We start from the raw sequence: 21,237 nt of genomic DNA, 5'->3' as shown, positions 1-21,237 counted from the left end.
ATATCCATGAATGGGCAAGATCCATTTATCATTGGGACTCACGTACACCACATCTACACCCTAAACAAACCCTGGACACAACACATTCGATTAAAATAAGGATATTCTGTTTCTTCCTTTCGAAAGCGTCACTTTCATAGTTCGTTTCTTCTTTGTCTCTGTGATCTTCTTCATCTGTTTCTCCACTCACCATTTTTCCTTCTTTTTTTAAATTTATCATCACTTTCCTCTCTTTCCCAATCCACCAATCAACCAATCTTCTCTCTGCATCGTTCCTACCTCACAAACCCACAAACGATAAAATCCTACTATCTCAATGGATCTGTGTGCTGTTCATGTCAAGACCCTTTTCCACACCAAGAATTCAATCTTCCATGGACCCATTTCCTCCAATTTTGGCAAGTCCGGGATTTCATTCAGAGCTGTTGATGGACGGGATTTCGAGATCACGGTTTTGAGGCGATGTAACGTCAATCGCTCTTTTGTTGTCACTGCTTCTGGCAAGAAGAATCATGATAACAACAACAATAGCAGTTCCTCTTCTTCTGGTTTGTAATAATTCGCTTTGATTTCATGATTTGAGTTAACTGTTTGTTTAATTGTTTTGGTATAGATGAGATTATAATTGCATGCAGTGAAGTGCAGGGGATTGGAAATAGTTACTTAGTAATATGACTGTGCAATTTTGTTTTGGTTTGATGAAAATATTGATGATTGACCTTGAATTTTGTTGATTTTGTGTTTTAGCTCACTACTGTTCTTTCCTTCCCTGGAATTACATGATTGAATTTTGAAAATAGGATCTGTAAATTGGTTTAGTTTTCAGTGACTTGCCAATTTGCCAACTTTTGTTTGTGACCTCTTATAGTTTTCAGTGAATTGAAAGAAATCTTGGTTTAAATTTGAAGAGATGCATCAAATGAATGAGTTAATCCAAGGAACTGGGTGGTTGTTGTTTCCTGTAGGAGTTTCTTCGTGACAAAGAATTGAAATTTCGGCCTTGAACTTCCTTCTTCTCATGTGAGAGAAAGCTCTGTATTGAATTCATGAAAGAAAATGAAGAATGGTGATCTAGTTCATCAAATTTCAGTTTCAAATTTGCAAACTTGGGTGCCATAAGGATGCTACTAAATTATATAGTGAATAGTTTTGCAACTGGGTCACTTAAATTTTTACTTCTTACAAACCTTGAGACATAGTTGTTATGTGAGAAAATATTTAATGTTGATTGTTGATAATAACTAGATGGAAATAATTGGTAATTTACATTTGTCTATCATTGTGTTGAGTAGTGCTTTTTCTTAGTTCTTCTAATTTACTGTTTTACATGTATAGACTAAAGGTCACTCATGCGTTCCTCTTTTGGGATATATTGATCATTGTAGGTAATGGTGAACAGTCTATACCAGAAGGAGATGGTATTAGAGGCAAAAATTCTTCTGATGGTGATAAACCAGATAACAACCCTGAAAAATGTCATCATACTAATCTGGATTGGCGCGAGTTCAGAGCAAAGCTGTTTAGAGATGAGCTGGTGATTTATTCTTCCTAAATAGGATCTATATCTTCCATCTTTTCTCATTAAACTGTTACTCTTTTATGCCATTTTAATGGACAGAGTCAACTTTGGGAATTTTGATTTGTTTTACTTGAATGAATCGGTTCAGCTTGAGAGAAGCCCTCTCAGCCCATGGTCCTGGACAACTTACAAATCTGAGATCTAAACCCCTGAGTTTTAGAAATTGATATACATCATAAATATAACAGGGTTCTATTCCTATTTACATGATATGTTAATATGAAATCAACAAATATTATCAACCTTTCTTCTCAAGCTCGTGCATACATCAAGCTTGTTACATTTATATGTTACCCTTGGTCCCTAAAGAAACTTAGCGAAGGTGTTTGCTAGTTATGATTAGAGTTTAGAATGGAGGTAGTAATTTCTCTAGATAGAGGCTTTCGTTGGATGAATTCACAGCCAATATGTATATGCTTAGTCCTCATGAAATATTGGGTTGGAGGCAATGTGTAAAGTTACTTGATTGTTGTTAAACAGTTTCATAGAGCCTATTTTGTTTAACTTTAATACTTGAAGCAGCTACTTTAACCATACAATTCACACGTAGAAAGAGCCAAAGTTCGATACTTTGCATTTTAACTAGATCGAGCGCCCACAATTCACCATAATTGAGTAAAAAAAATTGTATGTATGCTTTTGGCCATTAGATGGCCTTTTTAAAGGTTGACATACTCATCAGGGCCAGCTTTGATAGGAAAGACTTGATGACAACCTACATTATATTTCCTCAAAGAAAGTAACTAGAGTTTGTATTTGGTCGACTCATCAGGGCCAGCTTTGATAGGAAAGACTCGATGACAACCTACATTATATTTTCTTAAAGAAAGTAACTAGAGTTTGTATTTGGTCGGTGTCTAAGGCTGTCATTCCATCAGTTATAGTTTGTCACTGTCTTAGATGAGATGGTCTGGACAGTTTTAGGGTTGGAAACAAAGGATAGAGCATAAACAAAGGCATAATAGGATGGGGAAAGATGTTGATATTTAAGGAAGTTATCAACGGGTGAGAATTGTAGGTAAAGTGTGCCTTTGTGAAGGGCTATGGATAGGTTGCCAGAAGATTTAAGTGGGCCAGAGTGAAGGAAGATGCCTAAGCAAGAGGTGAATTAACTAATTCTGGAGAGGTAACCACCAAAGGATACTCAGGACACGGCTAATAATGATAGGTGAGGAATGGATATCGTGAAATTGACCCTGGAATATAGAGTAGAAGAGATAGGTTGATCTAGATGGGGAATACTTGGGAGATGGAGTCTAGATGGGGAATACTTGGGAGATGGAGTCTGACTCGATTTGTGAGGTGAAGTAAGGAGTGTCCTCAAAGAAAATAACATCTGTAAACATGTAAAAGCCGTGTATGGAATTAAAATATATAGGTATTTTTTATAATTCGGGAATAACCCAAAACATTTGTTCAATAAGATGGCCAAATAACTTATCACGTAATTGGAATACATGCTTTGGACTTCCTTCCAAATATGATAGCAAGTTTTGTAGGAGCAAAAAAGGGACTAACATTGATACCAATTGATAGTCTGCTTTCTTCCATTGCTCTTTGTCTTTTGAAATGATGTCCTTAGCCTTCTTCCTCAAGTTACCCAGGAGCCCCAATGCTTTGAACCATATATCAATAAAAGCATCCCAGTCCAACAATTTTTTCCATTGATTTCTCAAATGTAATGGTGGGAGTACCAGAGAATACGAAGTAAATCAGTCCCTTTATGGAGGTTTCAGAAGGCACAGAAGGTGTTTCATATTTGGCAGCCATGGGATGGGAGCAACAAATTAGAAGAAAAAGGATTGATCTTTAGAGGCTGTCATCACTGATGACTAAAACAGGGACAGAGAAGGCCAAATAAACTGAGAGAAGCCTTCTGTGAAAAGTTGCTGAATGGCAGTGCGTGAGCATCAAGCGTGGCAACTGGCAAGAGTAGTGCACATGTGACAGTATGTGCGGTTTTGGATGGCGGCAGGACTTCTAAGAATGGGCAACCATCACTTTATGAGCCTAGTAGGTGTGTTACACCATAACTGGATCGCGACAGTTAGGCTCTGCTGGAGAATTTCATGGTGGCTTAACTTTGCATGGGATGTCACGGTGATGGTTTTGATATTATGAGAACCTGGGCTCCCAATACCAACTTGAATGAATTGGTTCAGCTTTAGAGAAACTCTCTCAAGTCTCAACCCTTGATTTTATAATGCGCTATATACTATTTAGAAATCACATTAAAACTGAGATCTATATCTCTAAGTTTTAGGGATTGATATACATCTTTCTAGTCATTCCTGTGCTTTGTTACAGTAGTAGAAGTATGCTTGATAGTTGGAGAGTCATCTTTTGATGAATTTGTCATCAATCTAGGATATTTCCCTGGTTGAAGCACACAACTTGACAATACTTGCATGTTCAAGGTGTCTAATGATTTATATGGTGTCCAGGTTTTTGGCACTACATGGTTGATTTGTATCCTTTTTATTTGGGCTTGTTTGATTTAAGGGTTTTTTGTTTTATTAATATTTGAAAAATGCTACCTGATTTTTACGTTGTTTTTCTCAAAGATGTCTACAGAAGTGATAAAAACAGGAAACGAAAATAAATATTTGATAACAAGAAAACTGTGATTTTTTTTATAATTATTAGTGAAATAGAATGAAAACCAAAATATTTTCTCATGCTAAAGTCTTTTTTCCAATTTGTTCTTTTAACTTGTTGACTTTTGAAGTACTTTTATTTATTGATGTGGGAACTGAGTTTTGATTGAGCATATCTAAGATGCAATACAGTTCTTTACTGAATATTTAGGTTTCACTAACCGTTTTCCCTTCACTTCATTAACAGAAAGAAATATCAGATACTGACGCACACCAAGGTGGGACGTTGCACAATTCCAAACCACTTGGAACAAAATGGGCCCATCCTATTCCGGTACCGGAGACCGGCTGCGTACTTGTGGCTACCGAAAAGCTTGATGGTGTTCGGACCTTTGAAAGAACTGTGGTTCTTCTCCTCAGATCTGGAACTAGACACCCACAAGAAGGCCCTTTCGGAATCGTCATCAACCGTCCTCTTCACAAGAAAATAAAACACATGAAACCTACAAATCATGATCTATTAACCACCTTCTCTGATTGTTCTCTGCATTTTGGTGGACCTCTTGAGGCCAGCATGTTTTTGTTAAAAACAGGGGAGAAGTCAAAGCTTCCAGGATTGGAAGAGGTAATTCCCGGGCTATGTTTCGGAGCTCGAAACAGTTTGGATAGTGCAGCAGCCCTTGTGAAGAAAGGGATTCTCAGGCCCCATGATTGCAGTTTCTTTGTTGGTTATGCTGGATGGCAAATGGATCAGTTGAGAGATGAGATTGAGTCTAATTATTGGCATGTAGCTGCATGTAGCTCCAGTTTGCTATGTGGGGCTTTGTCAGACCCTTCAGAAAGTTTGTGGGAGGAGATTTTGCAGTTAATGGGTGGTCATTACTCGGAATTGAGCCGGAAGCCAAAGCAAGACCAGTAGGTACTAATATATATGGTTTCAGATTTAGAGACATATTGAAGCTAAGTGTACTGAGAGTTTCCTTTTATGTCAAATAAGTAGGTAATTTATCCTCCAGCCATGCTTTATAGTGTTTATCACAAGAGGAATCGTACTTTGTTGGGATCATGTAATTATGATTGTTAATATAGTTTGATATAAGTATGAGATTAAGCTGTGGTAGTTGAATTTCATGGTTGAACTTTAGAATTTAATCCAAATCAACAGAACTATGGCACCTCTAAGTTGGTATTTCCACGGCCAGTGAACGACATGAAGAAGTGGCCGGCCCTTTAAGTTCATGCCCAAAAGCAATAAAGATACTTATAAAAAATGAAATTATGTTGTAGTGTTGGGAATTAGATTTCCCACCCCCTCTTTTAGAATTGCCACCCTAGTCTTTTTAAAAAAATGTCGGGACTACCCTCCGGGACTTAAACCTCTATACCAGTCCAGAGGTTGATGTTTTGGACTAGTACGAGAGTTATAAGTTCGGATTCTTTAATTACAGTTAAAATAACATGACTTTAGTCCAATTGCAGCAAAAATAACATGACTTTAAAATTTAAAAGTTACATAATCCAATTTAAACAAAATTACAATACATAAATAATGTAATGGTGTAGGATGCCTTTGGTGCATAGGGGACTAATATAGGAAGTAAAGGGATTTATGGTGTAGGATGAATGAGTAATGGGGCTGGTGGTGGGGTTGGTGGTGAAGATTAATGGTGGTCAGAGTTGGTTGTGTGATAGGCAGTGATGGTGGTTGAGATTGTAATTGAGGAATATGCTTTTGGTTTGGTCTTAACTTACTGCATTCTGCTGCATTTGGTAAGAGTGATCCAGGACTTTAGGTTTCGGATCAATCCAGGACTATAAGTTTCGGATCTCATCCAGGACTATAAATTTCGGATCTCTCCAGGACTATAAGGTTCGGACTGATTGATAATTAAATTTACCACCCCTTTTTAAGACGTCCGAGAGTTGAAAAACTGGATTAAAATGAAACTTCAAGATTCGGATCTCTCAAACCAGATACTGTCACAAAGACAGAAACATGAAAATGCAGTGACAATAATATGGGACATGGGTCTTGGTCGCGATTCTTGGACGGATATTGGTACCTCAGTATCGCTTCTGGGTCGCTTCTGGGTCACACGTATTGAGAGCTCAGTGTCGCGATTCTTGGTCTTGGTCGCGATTCTTGGTCGGATATGGGTACCTCAGTATCGCTTCTGGGTCGCTTCTGGGTCACACGTATTGAGAGCTCCGAGTGTTGATGTTCTGTTTTGTTCTAAAAGTGAATCTGAATTGATTGTTCTGTTCTAATATTAGCAGAGTCCGAATTTTCAACCTCTGGAGGAATCCGAATGTTCAACCTCTGGACTAAAACACAGAGGGACAATTTTGGTTTTTTCCCACTTTTAAATGGGGTGGCAATTCTAAAACAGGGGTGGGAAATCTAATTCCCTGTAGTGTTGGATTGGAGTAAGGGACGGAAATAAGATGGGCTAAGCTAGACTCTGTGCAAATGTAAATAGGCCTGACTTAAAAAATATAAGACTCAAGTCTAACCTATCGCAAGTCATGAGCTTTTATAAGGTATCACCTGACCTTCTGATTGCCTAATAAATTTATGCTTAAATAAGCCAACAAGCTTATAGGTTTTTCAAAGGTTTGTTTCATGACAAATCATTTTAGAAGATCAACAAATTTATGAGAAAATAGGCGAATAAGTATATAGGTTAACGAACTAAAATGTATTAAAACATACTTATCTATAAATAGGCTAGTAATATTATAAGTTAATAGAGAATGTTAGAGGAGGAGACATATAACTATTATGGGTATGGAATCTTGTAAGGCTCCAGGTCCTAATAGGTTTCAATCCTCTTTTCTTTAAGTTTTATTGTCATATTATTGGTAATGATCTTTGGGGTGTGGCCAATGATGCTTTTATTAACGACCTAATGGATATTATTCGACTTGCAGAAGCTCTTGTCAATGTTGATCATCCTCACAGATTGAAGGAGTTTTCATCCAATTAACTGTTGCAATGTGGCTTATCAGGCCGTGACTAAAATCCTAGTTAATAGGGTGTGTCCTTATCTTTCTAATTTAGTGTGCCCTTTTCAGAGTAGTTTTATATCTGGGAGAGACCTGATAGACAATGCCATTTTTGCTCAAGAGGTTCTCCATCCTATGAAAAAGTGTAGGAAGAAGCATAAGATGCTTGCTTATAAAATTGATCTTCATAAGACTTATGATAGAGTTTCGTTGGGACTTTTCTAGAAGAAAGGTTTTCCTAAGCCTAATTGGAAATTCGATCACCATGTGGTGTGTGCGTACTATTTATAAGCTTTAGAATGTTACTAATTGGAGAGATTAAAACCTTCTAGGGTTCTTTGTCAGGGTGATATATTTCTCCTTATCTTTTTGTCCTTTGTCCAGAGAAGCTTGCTCTCAGAATTAAACAGAGAATTGATGAAGAGTTATTGGATCCTATTTGTCTCCCTAGGGATGAACTAAATATCTCTCATTTTTTTCTTTGTTGATGATATTCTTCTTTTCTGTAAGGATAAAATTTCTCAGGTTAATATTCTTCAAGATAATTTGCAAGAATCCTCATATTTCATATGGCTTGGGTGCTTATTGTTAGGATTAATGGCACTCAATTAAGTTTTCCGTTATACTATCAAAATAATTATAGCCTTAATAGTACACTTCACCGTTTCTTCCTTTCTTAATTATTTACTATTACTCGGTTGGCAAAATTGAAAGGTCTTTAAGGTGAATTGTACGTTGGCATCAGTTTCATTCTGGTGTTCAATTTTTTTAAGGCCTCCTTGACTACACTTTATGAATATTTGATAGTAAAGCAACGGATAAAAGGATAAAGATAATTCTTGATTTCTATATAAGAAGAGTTCCTAATCTATTTGAGGTACACACAAAAAATATTTCTTCCTCTCTTTTAGTGGTTCTGAGCATTGTTGTAGAGACTCCAGCACGTTTAGGTTCTGAGTGTACAGTACTTGACGTGCGGTTGTGTTAATCTTGGGGAGCAAACCCGGCACTGGATTGCACCGGAGGTCAGCCGGAATTTTTGCTTTCAAGGCAGTGGTTCTTCCACGGCGCAACCTTCATTATGTTTTCCAACAATTTGAAAGCAAAAATTTTAATTCAAGAGTTGCACCAATTCCAAATGGCATTGTTGAACAACAAGAACGCGCTGCCTGATCTTTCTCGTCTTGAACCTTTGGATGGCACTAATTTCAAACGGTGGTCACAGAAGCTGCTCATTTTCTTCGTACAACTTGAGATCGATTATGTGTTGTTTGAAGATCCTCCACAAGTTCCTATTGGTGATGATGTCGATCCCGAAGCAGTGACTAATGCTACCAAGAAGCTGGAGCTCTATGAAAAATACAATAAACTGGTACGTGGTCATATTCTTGCTCATATGCCTAATAATTTATTCGATCTGTTTTTCCTGGACAAATCTGCCAAGGCAATATGGGAGAAATTGGAGAAAAAAATATGGAGCGGATGATGCTGGGAACAAAAAGTATGTCACTGGTAATTGGCTACAATTTCAAATGGTGGACGACAAACCAGTCACTGAACAAGTTCACGAATACGAAAACTTGATTGCTGATGTACTAAAGGAAGGGATGGAGATGTGCGAAATTCTTCAAGCCAATGTTCTAATCGAAAAATTCCCTCCATCATGGAGTGATTTTCGAAATCACCTTAAACACAAGAAGAAGGACCTCACCCTTCAAGAGCTTATCAGTCACATGAGAACCGAAGAGGCAAATCATCTTAAGGATAAGTATCTTTATGAACCTCAAATTTTTCCTAATGCTAACATAGTTGAATCTGCTGTTGATTCTACTAGAAACAGGTTTAGCCAAGGAAAAAATCCCATGCAAAATAAGTGGCAAGATAAGAAGCATGGTAGCATGCAACATGCTAAAATACAGAAAAAAAAAAAAAAACTTTGATTTGCTATGTTTGTGGTAAGAATGGACATAAAGCTTATCAATGCACTGCTCGCAAAGATGCCAAGGAAAAATATGATGGTCAATCTTCAAAACCACAAGCAAACCTAGCTGAAGATGAAGAAGTCATTATTGCAATGGTGGTAGAAGCCAATTTGGTGAACAACATAACTGAGTGGGTCCTAGACACAGGAGCAACTAGACACATTTGTGTAACCAAAGAGTTGTTCCATGAATTTGAAGAAGCAACTGATGGTAACATGGTTTACATGGGTAACTCGGCAACTGCTGGAGTGTGCGGTAAAGGAAAAATTCTACTTAAGTTAACATCTGGAAAAACTTTAGCTCTAACTAATGTGCTTTATGTGCCATCCATGCGTAGAAATTTGGTTTCAGGGGCTTTACTTAATAAAGCAGGACTAAAAATTGTGCTACAGTCCGACAAAGTTGTTATCACAAAAAATGGGGAATTTGTGGGAAAAGGTTATTTGAGTGGGGGGCTGTTTATTGTAAACACCATTTAGATGAATAATAATGCTTTTGGTTTGTTTTGGTGAAAGTGCTATTGAGAAGCACTTATATGACTATGATTAAGTGCTTTTGAGAAGCACTTGATGTTGTTATTGAGAAACAATGTCATTAAATATGATAGTGCTTTTGAGAAGCATTCATGTATCCATAGAGAAGTGCTTTTGAGACGCACTTGATGAAGTTGAAGAGATACATATCCATTTTGGTGGTGCTATTGAGAAGCACTTGATGTATCTATGAGAAAGTGCTTTTGAGACGCACTTATAAGTCATTATAAATAAAGTTTATTCATAGTTGTCAAAGTGCTTTGTGAGACGCATTTAAATGCTTGTGAGACGCATTTAAAATTTATGTGAATAAATATGTGAGTGAAGATGGTAAAAGTCGTTGTCTATGAAAGATTTGAGAAATCTTTCTAAAACACTCACATGTATCCCAAGGTTCAGAAAATGACTTTGTTTTAATCGCGGAGTCTCTACATCTTAAAGTTATGGTGTGTGTAGTGGGGGTTCCAACCAAGTCAAACTAGTTCAAGATTAGTTCACTTTTTTGACAAACGTTGTTGCCTCACTTCACTACGTGTTAATTCAATCATTTGGACATTAACACTTAAGCACAAAAATTAACTTTCTTTGCTCAGACATTTTTTCATAATTGATTGCCATTAGTGGGGGATTGTAAGGATTAATGACACTCAATTAAGTTTTCCGTTATACTATCAAAATAATTATGGCCTTAATAGTACACTTCACCGTTTCTTCCTTTCTTAATTATTTACTATTACTCGGTTGGCAAAATTGAAAGGTCTTTAAGGTGAATTGTACGTTGGCATCAGTTTCATTCTGGTGTTCAATTTTTTTAAGGCCTCCTTGACTACACTTTATGAATATTTGATAGTAAAGCAACGGATAAAAGGATAAAGATAATTCTTGATTTCTATATAAGAAGAGTTCCTAATCTATTTGAGGTACACACAAAAAATATTTCTTCCTCTCTTTTAGTGGTTCTGAGCATTGTTGTAGAGACTCCAGCACGTTTAGGTTCTGAGTGTACAGTACCTGACAAGCGGTTGTGTTAACCTTGGGGAGCAAACCCGGCACTGGATTGCACCGGAGGTCAGCCGGAATTTTTGCTTTCAAGGCGGTGGTTCTTCCACGGCGCAACCTTCATTCTGTTTTCCAACACTTATAAAAAAAGGCTTGGGTGTGTTAATTTTATGAAGCTAGTGCTTTTTTTTTCTAACGATTTTCTTGGGGGAACTTCCAATCCTTAACAGGCATACTTATTGTCCAAGGTCTTTATAAGTACCTTTGTTTCCCTCTTATTCAAGTCACTAAGGCCATTTTTCATAGTGTTTTCGCAAGTATCCAATATATTTTACCTACTAGGAAGGCAAAATTGTTACATCGTGCTGGTCGCATTTGCTTAGCAAAATCAGTTGTCTTATATACCAATATACTTTGTGCAAATCTCCTGGCTCCCTTAGGGTGTTTGTGATTGCATTTGATCGGTCAATTAATTAGATCTTTTGTATGGTCCAATACTGGTAATTTCTGTGGTCTCAGTTTGAGTAAATTGGAACATTATGGGCATGGCTTATCCTAAGGCTTATGGTGGTCCTGGGCTACGTAAATCTAGCCTGCAAAATACTGTTTTGTTGGAAAAATTAGTTTTGAACTTTATTTCTAGTCTAAAGTACCAGCGTAAAACGCTCCATACGTGGTTCAGTGGCTGCGTTGATTATGAACTCTCCTCTTCTGATGTCATGTGAACTTTATTTCTGCCAATGTTTTATTTTGGCTTCAAACACGACTCTAAATTTTTGAACAAAAAATAACACGACTCTAAATACAAGAAAGTAATGAACTCTCCTCTTCTGATGTCATGTGAACATTGGCCTTTGATTCTATAATAATTGCAATAGTTTCAAGTTTTTGTTTTTTAAGATATATATGTATTGGAGAGAGTTTTGTTCGAGGCACGAACATCTACATTTTATGGATTAAATTGTTCTAACGGTTTTTTCATCTACAAGACTCGAATTCAAAATCATACTTAAAAAAAAATCAAACATGTATCACTTAAACTAACTGTCAGCTTAACATAAGTTCGATGGATGGCTGTACTAACTCACCTAACACATAATCATGCATTAAGCTATAACTACATACTTTTTGTGAGGCAGCTAGTTTTTTCAAAATAACTCCAAATCAAATTAAACAATAAACGACATAGACATCAGAGTAAATGAAGAACCGTTATTGAAAAGTTCTGCTTACACAGGCTGCTACCCACAAATACCAAACTCAAGCAAAACTGGCTATACAAGAAAAATAGAAGAAAACCAACGAAGACAAGAAAATTGTGAATGTACAAGAAAAGACTAAAGAGAGCAATTACAGTAACTTGATGTTTAAAACTTAAACAATAATTTCATAGTTTAGATATTTGTGAATGTACATATAGAGAAATTATATCTCTAAGAAATTTAAACAAACTCCTTAGACTATTTTAGAAGAATCTCCTGGTTCTATTAGGATTAGATGTTGGGTCTTCTCATTTGGGTTATCTCTTAATTTCTCTTATGTAAATTGTGATTTTTAATTGTGAGACGTTAAAAATAATTTGCAATTAGAGACATGAGTAAAATCAAAACAATAAACTTTAAATTGAAAAATAACTTGCAATTAGATGTTGGGTTTTCTTATCAAGCATATACATTTTTTTTTTAAAAAAAAAAACGCTTAGCCTTCAAGTAGATCCGTCCATGAATAGACTTGTGGCTTTTTTTTTTATGTTATCTTATGTTCTCTCCTTTTCTATATGTTTGAGGGGTGGTTTTTTCCTATCCATGAGGGGCTGGTCTCATGGCTCTCTTTTCTCCTTTCAAAATAGAGTGCAAAAATATTTAGGCTACATAAGAGTTTTTGTGTTATATATAACGGAGAATCCTTACAATTTTAAATTTACTATGTATGAAGTTGATCTCCCAATATTTATCGTTGGAGGCAGGGCCGACTCTGAGCCTGTGCAAGCAGGTCCACAACCCAGGGCCTCCAAAAAAAAATTCACATTAAACTTTTCCCAAAAAACAATTTAGTTATAATAATTAATGTTCAACATGTTATTAATGATATCTCACATTTTGACTTGTTATTTGTTAATTAATTTGAATTCAAAAATTAAAGCAAAAAGTCGCGTTGCTTGGATTCAAACACACGACTCCTGGGTAGGTTGCAAGAGACCAGTTGCCAAACAAACCAACATAATGGTTTTGATGAAATTTCTAACGTTAAATATATAACGGCATCTGACAGTTGTATTTCCAAGATATATATTTCTCTTTATTAGGAGTCCATTTTTATTATTTGCCCAGGGCCTCCAAAATGTCGGGACCGGCCCTGGTTGGAGGTTTAATACTTTCTCTTTGTATCAAGGCTAAAAAGCATTTTTTGCCCCTGATGTTTCAAGTTTGTGCAAATTATGCCCCAACTCTATTTTTGTCGACATTTCTACCCCTCATGTTTTCAAACAGTGCACTGTCTACCCCTCCATCAGTCATGCTTTCTTAGAAGAGGTTCTTGAGTCGATTGGAGAGATGAAGAAGAGTATATGAAGTTGATGATGATCAAGGAAATGATATAAATTAATTTTGCTTGATGTATATATCAATTATGCATGTAATTGAACTGGTTAAATGCATGTTTTGCTACTTACAGGTCTTGAATTTGAATCTCCCTTGCCATTTTTTCCAATTTCACTTGTAATTTCCACGTGGCAGTTCCAAAAAATATATAAAAAAAGTCACATCAGCTCATTCCGTTAGTTTTTTAACGTTTGACTGATGGAGGGGTAGACGGTGCACTGTTTGAAAACATGAGGGGTAGAAACATCGACAAAAGTAGAGTAGGGGCAGAACTTGCACAAACTTGAAACATCAGGGGTCAAAAGTGCTTTTTAGCCTTGTATCAATTCATGCATGCAGAGTACTGAAGCTGCAGGGTAAAAGTAAGTCCCCTTCCTTGCAGGTTCCATTTCAAACTTATGCTCAGTTTGGATGTAGAAGTGAAAATGAGGGGAAGAAATATAAGTGGAAAAAATATAAAAGGAAAGAATAAAGAAGGAAAATGAGATGATTTTCAAGTTGTTTGGATTGAGAGAAAAAGAAGGAAAAATTGAAGGAAAAGTGAGAGTAATATTTACAAGTTTACTGCATTGACCTTTTAAAAGAAAGGTATAATATAAAAAACACAAAGGACAAAAACGGTAGCAATGGTATTAAGGACAATATCAACATCATTGCACAACATTTTTCAGTTTTCCTCGCTCACATGGGCGGAAAACTTTTTAGCCACTGTAGCCAATCCATTTTCCTTGCCCCTCCGTTTTCCATGCCATCCAAACACATGTAAAAGTTGTTTTCCACTCATTTTTCATCCTACCAACTTCCATCCATACAAAATACACCCAAACAAACAGAGTGTAGAATAAATAATTTTTTAGATGCTTTTCCTTATTCTCGAATGAAGCAGTCACATCAATAGCTTTAGCTATTCTTGTATGAGAAAGATGATTAATTACTTGTAAGTAACTTTTCACTTGGGTAATTAAACATAGGATTTTTGTTTTCTTTCTCGGTGTTGAATATCGAAACAAGAACTTAATGAAGTATTTAACCTAGTGGAGTTTATACATATGAACAGTGTCTGTAGTTGTTCATGAAAAGAAAATTGAGTAGGAATAAAACAAATTTAAATATAAAAAAAACAATGATAGAGGGGCAATAATTTTCTTTTGGTCCTACATTTTTAAAGACCTGGGGAAAGCAATGTCGGAGAAGCCGCCCTATATTTAAAACTAGAAATTAAACCCGTGCGTTGCACGGGTTCGTTTTTAATTTGTATTTTTTAATTGTAATATTTAAATTTGCAGAAAGGTAAGAAAGCTATTATTTAGAAGAAGATTTAGAATTAAATATAATTGAGTTATGATATTCTCACACTTTCTTTCTCTAATAAGGGAAAAAAGGATCAAACAGGTAGATTTCTTTTTTTTTTCTTCAACGGAAGAAAAAATAGGTAGATTTCTATTGAGATTGAAATAAGAGTAGTTTTTTTTATATAAAAGAAATTTAATTACTTACTTAGATTAGTATTGAAATGAACGTGGTAGTCTACTATTTTTTTTTTCTAATATTGATTTAGTCATTGCAGTAATGTTATCAGTTGTGCTAATTTTTTTTTATCAAGATTGATGTGGTTGTTTACCATTGCTGGTGGCATAGAAGTTCTTTTAAAATCACTTCCACGAACATAAAAAATAGATTCTATCTAACTGCAAGATGGACGTCATTTGTTCCCTTTGAATGATTAAGTTGCTATTTTTTTTCCATAATATGACAATATTGAGGAGTGAAAGATTCCTATTTCTTATCAAGAATATAGTGAGTACTACATTTTACACTTATCTTTCTAGTGCAGTATATAAATTTATGTGGCTCACACTTTGTTACTAATTTGTGTCATATAAATATAGAAATGATGATATATTTGTATGATTTCAATTGAATGAGAAGAATTGTTTAGTAAATTACCATATATGTGAAACTCACAGTTTTATTTTCCAATCATCTGTAACGGGGAAATATCACTAAGTAATGTGTGTTTCTTGTTGTTGTTGGTGATCTTTCTCCTGCAATAAAGAAATAAGAATGAGTAATTTAAAAAAGCAATTTTGAAATTAACTAAAATAATTAAAAATGACATACTTGTTGAAGTAGTTAGAGACAATTGTCATTTTTTTCTCACCAACAACTGAAGTCTAAGAAATATGAATAATTTGAGTTTGTGAGTGATTTCACTGGTTTATTTATATAGAGATATAATAGATGCATGGTTCAATATAATACATTTCATTTTTTATTTATTTAATGTAGATAGTTGAATAGCCTCCTGACACTAACAATTTTATTCAGTTTTTGACACTGGTATTGCCATCATGCCACTATTTTTAATTTAATGTTAGTTTTTCTTCGGAGTTACTATGTTAAGGAATTCTAAGAGTTTGCGAGTTTAAGAAAAATAGACATATATTCCTGCAGAAAATTGGACTGCAAACTAAGACCATTGCATATCAAGATTTATTTTGGCGGAAGTATGCTTTATTGTTAATAGTTTTTTTTTCTTGGACTAAATTGATATTAGTTTAAAATTAACATTAAATTTGATTTTAATTTAAGGTACTATGCTAAAACCATTTGCAGATATAACTTTGTGGTCTGTTACACTTTTGGCATGAATGTTACTCTTTTGCTTATACATTTGATATTTATTAAGTTTAAAACTGAAATCGTTAGTGCACAAGTTTCCACTACCCGTTCATTCACTCACTAAGCTATCTCATTAAAACACCAGTTTTTTTACTAATATATATAGATAGATAGATATTTTTTTTTGGAAAAACCAAATATATATATATATAAATAATTACTTTGGGAAATAAGAGCCCCAAGTACAATATAGATAGATGTATATTGATAGAATTTTTTTTATTTTAAAAGTATTTTATCTAAATTATTTAAGAATAAATATTATTTTGTTTTTTATTTTGATTTTTTTAATTTGTCAAATGCAAAGCTCAAGCCAATTTTAAGTCTATGAATGTTGTTATTTAATATAAGTAGTTGAATAGGTTTTTATAATACAATTTTTTTCAGTTTTTAGTTTATTAAATATTTTATTTTTTAATGTATTTAATATAAAGGTATGTGAGCTTTTATGGTTTAATACATATGTGTATTTGTACTTAATACTTAGCTCAAGTGAGCTTTACTAATATATATAGATAGATAAAAAAAAGGTACAAGGGTCCTTTTAACTTTCTGTGCTGGAATATTATTCCGAGAAGACGGGAAATAAAATATTTTGGAAAACAAAATAAAAGATAATTTTAAAAGTATTAAGTACTAAAGTTTTAAAATAAAATAAAGATATTTTAATCATATATTTTATCATTTGGGAATTTTTATCTCTTTTATTTATAAAATCTAAATCAAGTAAGATAAATGTAAAAATCATTATATATATATATATGTGTGTGTGTGTGTGATTTTTATAAAATTTAGAGAATTTGAGTTTAGTCATTACCAATATTTTATTTATTTATAGTCTCTACAAAAGTAAAACTATTCGTAAAGAAGGACTAAAACCACAATTTTTACATATTAATATGAATTAAAAATGAATAAATATTTAATATAGATTAAAATTAATAATTATAGAATAAAATCTATCTATCTATATATATTAGAAAAGAACAACTTCTAGCATGACGTGTCGCTCTCACAGGCCAAGTTAGTGACGTGTCGCTCCCAGATTATTCTCACCTAATATTTTACATGTAAGCTCTTTCTCATTGGCCCCACTTGCCACATGTGCCCTGATTTTTCCTTACCTTATTTCTCCTTAATAAAAAAATACATTTTTAAATTTTAGATTTGATTAGGATTTAGGTTTTTTATTTCTTGATTTTATCTTAATTTATTTTTGATTTATTTTTAGAGTATTAATTAATTTTTATGGTATTTTTATTGAATTTTCGGATTTTTAATTAATTCCGGATTTTATGAGTTTTTATTGTGATTTGCTAGATTTTGATAGTTTTTATCTATCTTTATTTAGTACATTTTTAAATTTTAGATTTGATTAGGATTTATGTTGTTTAAAATACATTTTTAAATTTTATATTTGATTAGGATTTAGGTTTTTTATTTCTTGATTTTATCTTAATTTATTTTTTATATATTTTTAGAGTATTAATTAATTTTTATGGTATTTTTATTGAATTTTCGGATTTTTAATTAATTCCAGATTTTATGAGTTTTTATTGTGATTTGCTAGATTTTGATAGTTTTTATCTATTTTTATTTAGTACATTTTTAAATTTTAAATTTTAGATTTGATTATGATTTATGTTGTTTATTTCTGTATTTTATCTTAATTTATATTATTATTTATTTTTAGAGTATTAATTATTTTTTATGGTATTTTTATTGAATTTTCGGATTTTTAATTAATTCTGGATTTTATGAGTTTTTATTGTGATTTGCTAGATTTTGATAGTTTTTATCTATATTTATTTAGTACATTTTTAAATTTTATATTTGATTAGGATTTATGTTGTTTATTTCATGATTTTATCTTAATATAAAATCTGTGATAAGTGATTTAAATCAATAATACATCCCATCAGCAAAAACTCTCTTAAAACCCTGCCTACCTCCACTATCTCCTCCATGAAATTCATCTCCTCCATGCAATTTTCATCTAATCTCTCCACTGAACGGAACCACCCCCACAAAATCGTCTCATCTCTCAACAGAATCACTTTGCCATCGACTTGCAATCGCATCCCTCCGATTTGCTGCCTTGGATTAATTGGGAAGGTTGCAGATGGAGGTTTCAAATTATTTTCTTCCTTTGCTTGCATAATATGTTATGGTTTTTTTTCAATTTTATTTTACTTTACCTTTAACTTTCATTCACTCATGTTTGACTTTAAGGTCAATTTCGTTCATCACTTGCCATGCTAATTTCAAATTCTTTTCTTCAGGTTTTTTTTTATAGATATTCCACCAAAAGAGATTCTTTGGAAGCCATGGATGGTGAGTCCATTTTATATTCTAGATGGAATTTTGCAATATTTTGATTTGTTTTTTATGTTTTCTGATTCTCCTTTGTATGTGATTCTATTTTATTCGTTTTTCTTAATTTGCATCTAAAATTTGTGTCCTATGTTATAGGAAGTGAAACATTGATCTGTGTATGTTTTGATTAACCTAATCATTGTCAGTGAAGTGGATTGAGGGAGTGAAAGAATTGAGGGGAGAGAAAGGAGAAGTTGTAGATTTTTTTCTTTGCAACTTTTTTATTTGGTAATTTTTTCTTTTTGCCTGCTTCTTGCACCGAGGAAATTAATTATTATTGTTGGTGCTTGCCGTTACAACTACAGAACTACATATCATGGATGAGATTTTACTGCTTATCTTTGTTTGCTCAAGCTATACTATTGAGGTTAGACTTTTAAAACTGGTGCTATCCTTTCTAATATGCTAAACGCCTAAACCAATGTTCTAACAATAAATTGATTTCCTTGGCTTCCCTGGAAACATTTGACATGAATTTATCCGTAGGTACAGAACGAAAATGAGGTGCATACCTCTTTCTGACTACACTCTCTGATTCTCAGCTAGCTGAAGATGAAACATGATTGATGACTCAAGATCTTATCTTGCTCTCATTTCAAGTAAGCCACGAAACATGTGAGACCAGTACTCATGGAGGTTTTTCTCAGTCCATTATATGTATATATTCACCATATAAGAGATAGAGATGTGTGTTTGGTGTTGCACTACTGTGATGCATATATAGTTTTACTGACTTAGTTCATCAATTCTACATCTATCTATCATCATTACATATATTAAAAGTCACTTTTCGAAGGCAATATTAGATTTTATAATTAATCATTGTTCTACTATGGTTCAATTAATCAAACTTTAGTGTGATTGGAAGTCTTGCTTGCATGAGTGTGTAATTATCACATTACGATTTAGTATCAGCATATGTTTTTGATTTGGTTATTGTACTTTCAACAACAGTGCTACATAAAGCAAAGAGTTATTTTAGCCGTTCAACAAATATAATGGGTCTAAAATTTCTAGAGGGGTTTTCTTCCATTCATCTTCTTTAGTAGCATGTGATTAGTTTCCCCCTACAAATAGATCTGATTGGTTATGGAAACCACTGGAAGGCCATAGCCAAAAAGTGGCTTCAATTCATTATTTGGCTTTCATATCTGTCTGCAAATTTGATTGCTATCTTTGCACTATCATAGCTAGATTGATGTTGCACATATTACTATTATGTTTGGTGGTCTTTAGTCTATCCTACTCTAACATGTCTATCAATCTCACTTCATGAGTTCTTGATTTTCTGTTACTTAGAATGCAGATACGGCTGGAAGCTGCTGATTTGGAAGCAAGTTTCATTTGAATTATCATGGGTTCATATTAATTCATGTTAAAGTTGGACAACAATCAGGAATAGCACCTAGGATTGCTGCTGATTTGGAAGCAAGTTTCATTTGATTTTTTAATTAGAAATAAATATTTTAATGATTTAAATTTAAAATGTGATACCTTCTTACTTTATGAAGTGCTTTTTTATGCTAGAGAACAGACTCTGGTTGCAGTGAAAACAAAATTTGCATATGATGTTAGGTACTGTGTGGAATTTGTGAGTGTGTTTGTGGATAATTTATAAGAAAAACGGTGGTGATAGTGAGGTAGAGAAATCTGAGAGAGATTTTGATGTAAATGGAGATTTTTCTTTCTTATGAGATTGGACTTTTAACCCTTATCCACACCATTCGAAATTTCTATTACTATTATTTTCGACACTTATGTCACTAACAAATAATAATTAGGTTCTGATGTAATGTATATTCTTTGTAATGGAGAATTAAGTAGTTGTTTTTAAGAGTCTTTTATATATAATTCAGATGCAAACAGTATGCACTCAGCTATCACTTGAGCACTAGAGCAAGTAAAGGGAGCATACTACTACAACAAGCTCAAAAGTAGAATAGCATGATGAAACTACTAGATATTATTAATGAACCAAACCTTTCAGTTCCAAACTGTCAAGACCTTCGCTAGAAATTTGTTCTAAAGTACGTCCATTAGTACTACTATAAGAGCAAAGCAACATGCTTCTTATATTGGGAGATAGACAAAAGCAGAGGTTGCCTTAGTAAGCTTTCTCACCTGGATCAACAGAAAAAGCAACTAAAACTCGATCGATGAAAGTTGGAATGACAAGGTTTACTCTTAAAGTATTCGGCAGGAGGAGGATACAAGAGATCGACCTTGAAGCAAGCAAGGTATGTGGGTGTCATCATCTTCATCGATATTACCCACCAGATAGACTTGAGAAAAGACTTTCAGGCATCCTGAGAGTAAGGAGAAGCTGGATCTAAATGTATTAGAAAGAGCCTAAAAGCTTTTATATATAGGAAGAATATTTTACATGAAAATACTTCTACATAAAAATAAATGTTGTTGATATGAGTCAAACTTAGTTTATTTTATTGTGTAAAAAATGAACTCGCATAATCACGTACATAAAGAATATTTTCTCTTTTTTTGATTGTAGATTAAATCAGCTATTGTTTATTAACCATCATTAAACCACATCCCCTAATATGTTTTGCATAATTTGAGATTTGGTTAACCAATTTTTTTATTAGTTATTTAATTGTACGAAGATCAATCTATGCAACAAGGGTTTTAATTTAAGACTTTTTGTCCACTTTGCTCATCATTTCATACTTTTCTATTTCATCAATTGTTTATTATATTTTTAATGATCAAGGTATTAATTGACCTATCAAATATAATATAATAGATGTATTCCCCGTGCAACGTGCGGGTAAAAAACACTAGTAAATTTTATACTACTTACTTCAGTGCTCATTTAATTTCTTTAAAAAGAAAACTTGAGTGGTCTTTATATATATTGCTCTGAGT

General features: G+C 33.6%; 1 protein-coding gene across 1 annotated transcript; it reads left to right on the top strand.

The window, feature by feature from the left end:
* Positions 1-129: 129 nt before the first annotated feature.
* On the top strand, positions 130-5,305 carry LOC130745613 (uncharacterized). Its single transcript, XM_057597963.1, has 3 exons — positions 130-548; positions 1,386-1,534; positions 4,424-5,305. The coding sequence occupies exons 1-3, from the start codon at positions 317-319 to the stop codon at positions 5,093-5,095; spliced, it is 1,053 nt and encodes a 350-aa protein (XP_057453946.1). The 5' UTR covers positions 130-316; the 3' UTR covers positions 5,096-5,305.
* Positions 5,306-21,237: the final 15,932 nt, after the last annotated feature.

The sequence above is a fragment of the Lotus japonicus genome, chromosome 3 (genome assembly GCF_012489685.1).
Source record: "Lotus japonicus ecotype B-129 chromosome 3, LjGifu_v1.2".
Lineage (NCBI taxonomy): Eukaryota > Viridiplantae > Streptophyta > Magnoliopsida > Fabales > Fabaceae > Lotus > Lotus japonicus.
This window is presented reverse-complemented; position numbering and strand designations above follow the sequence as displayed.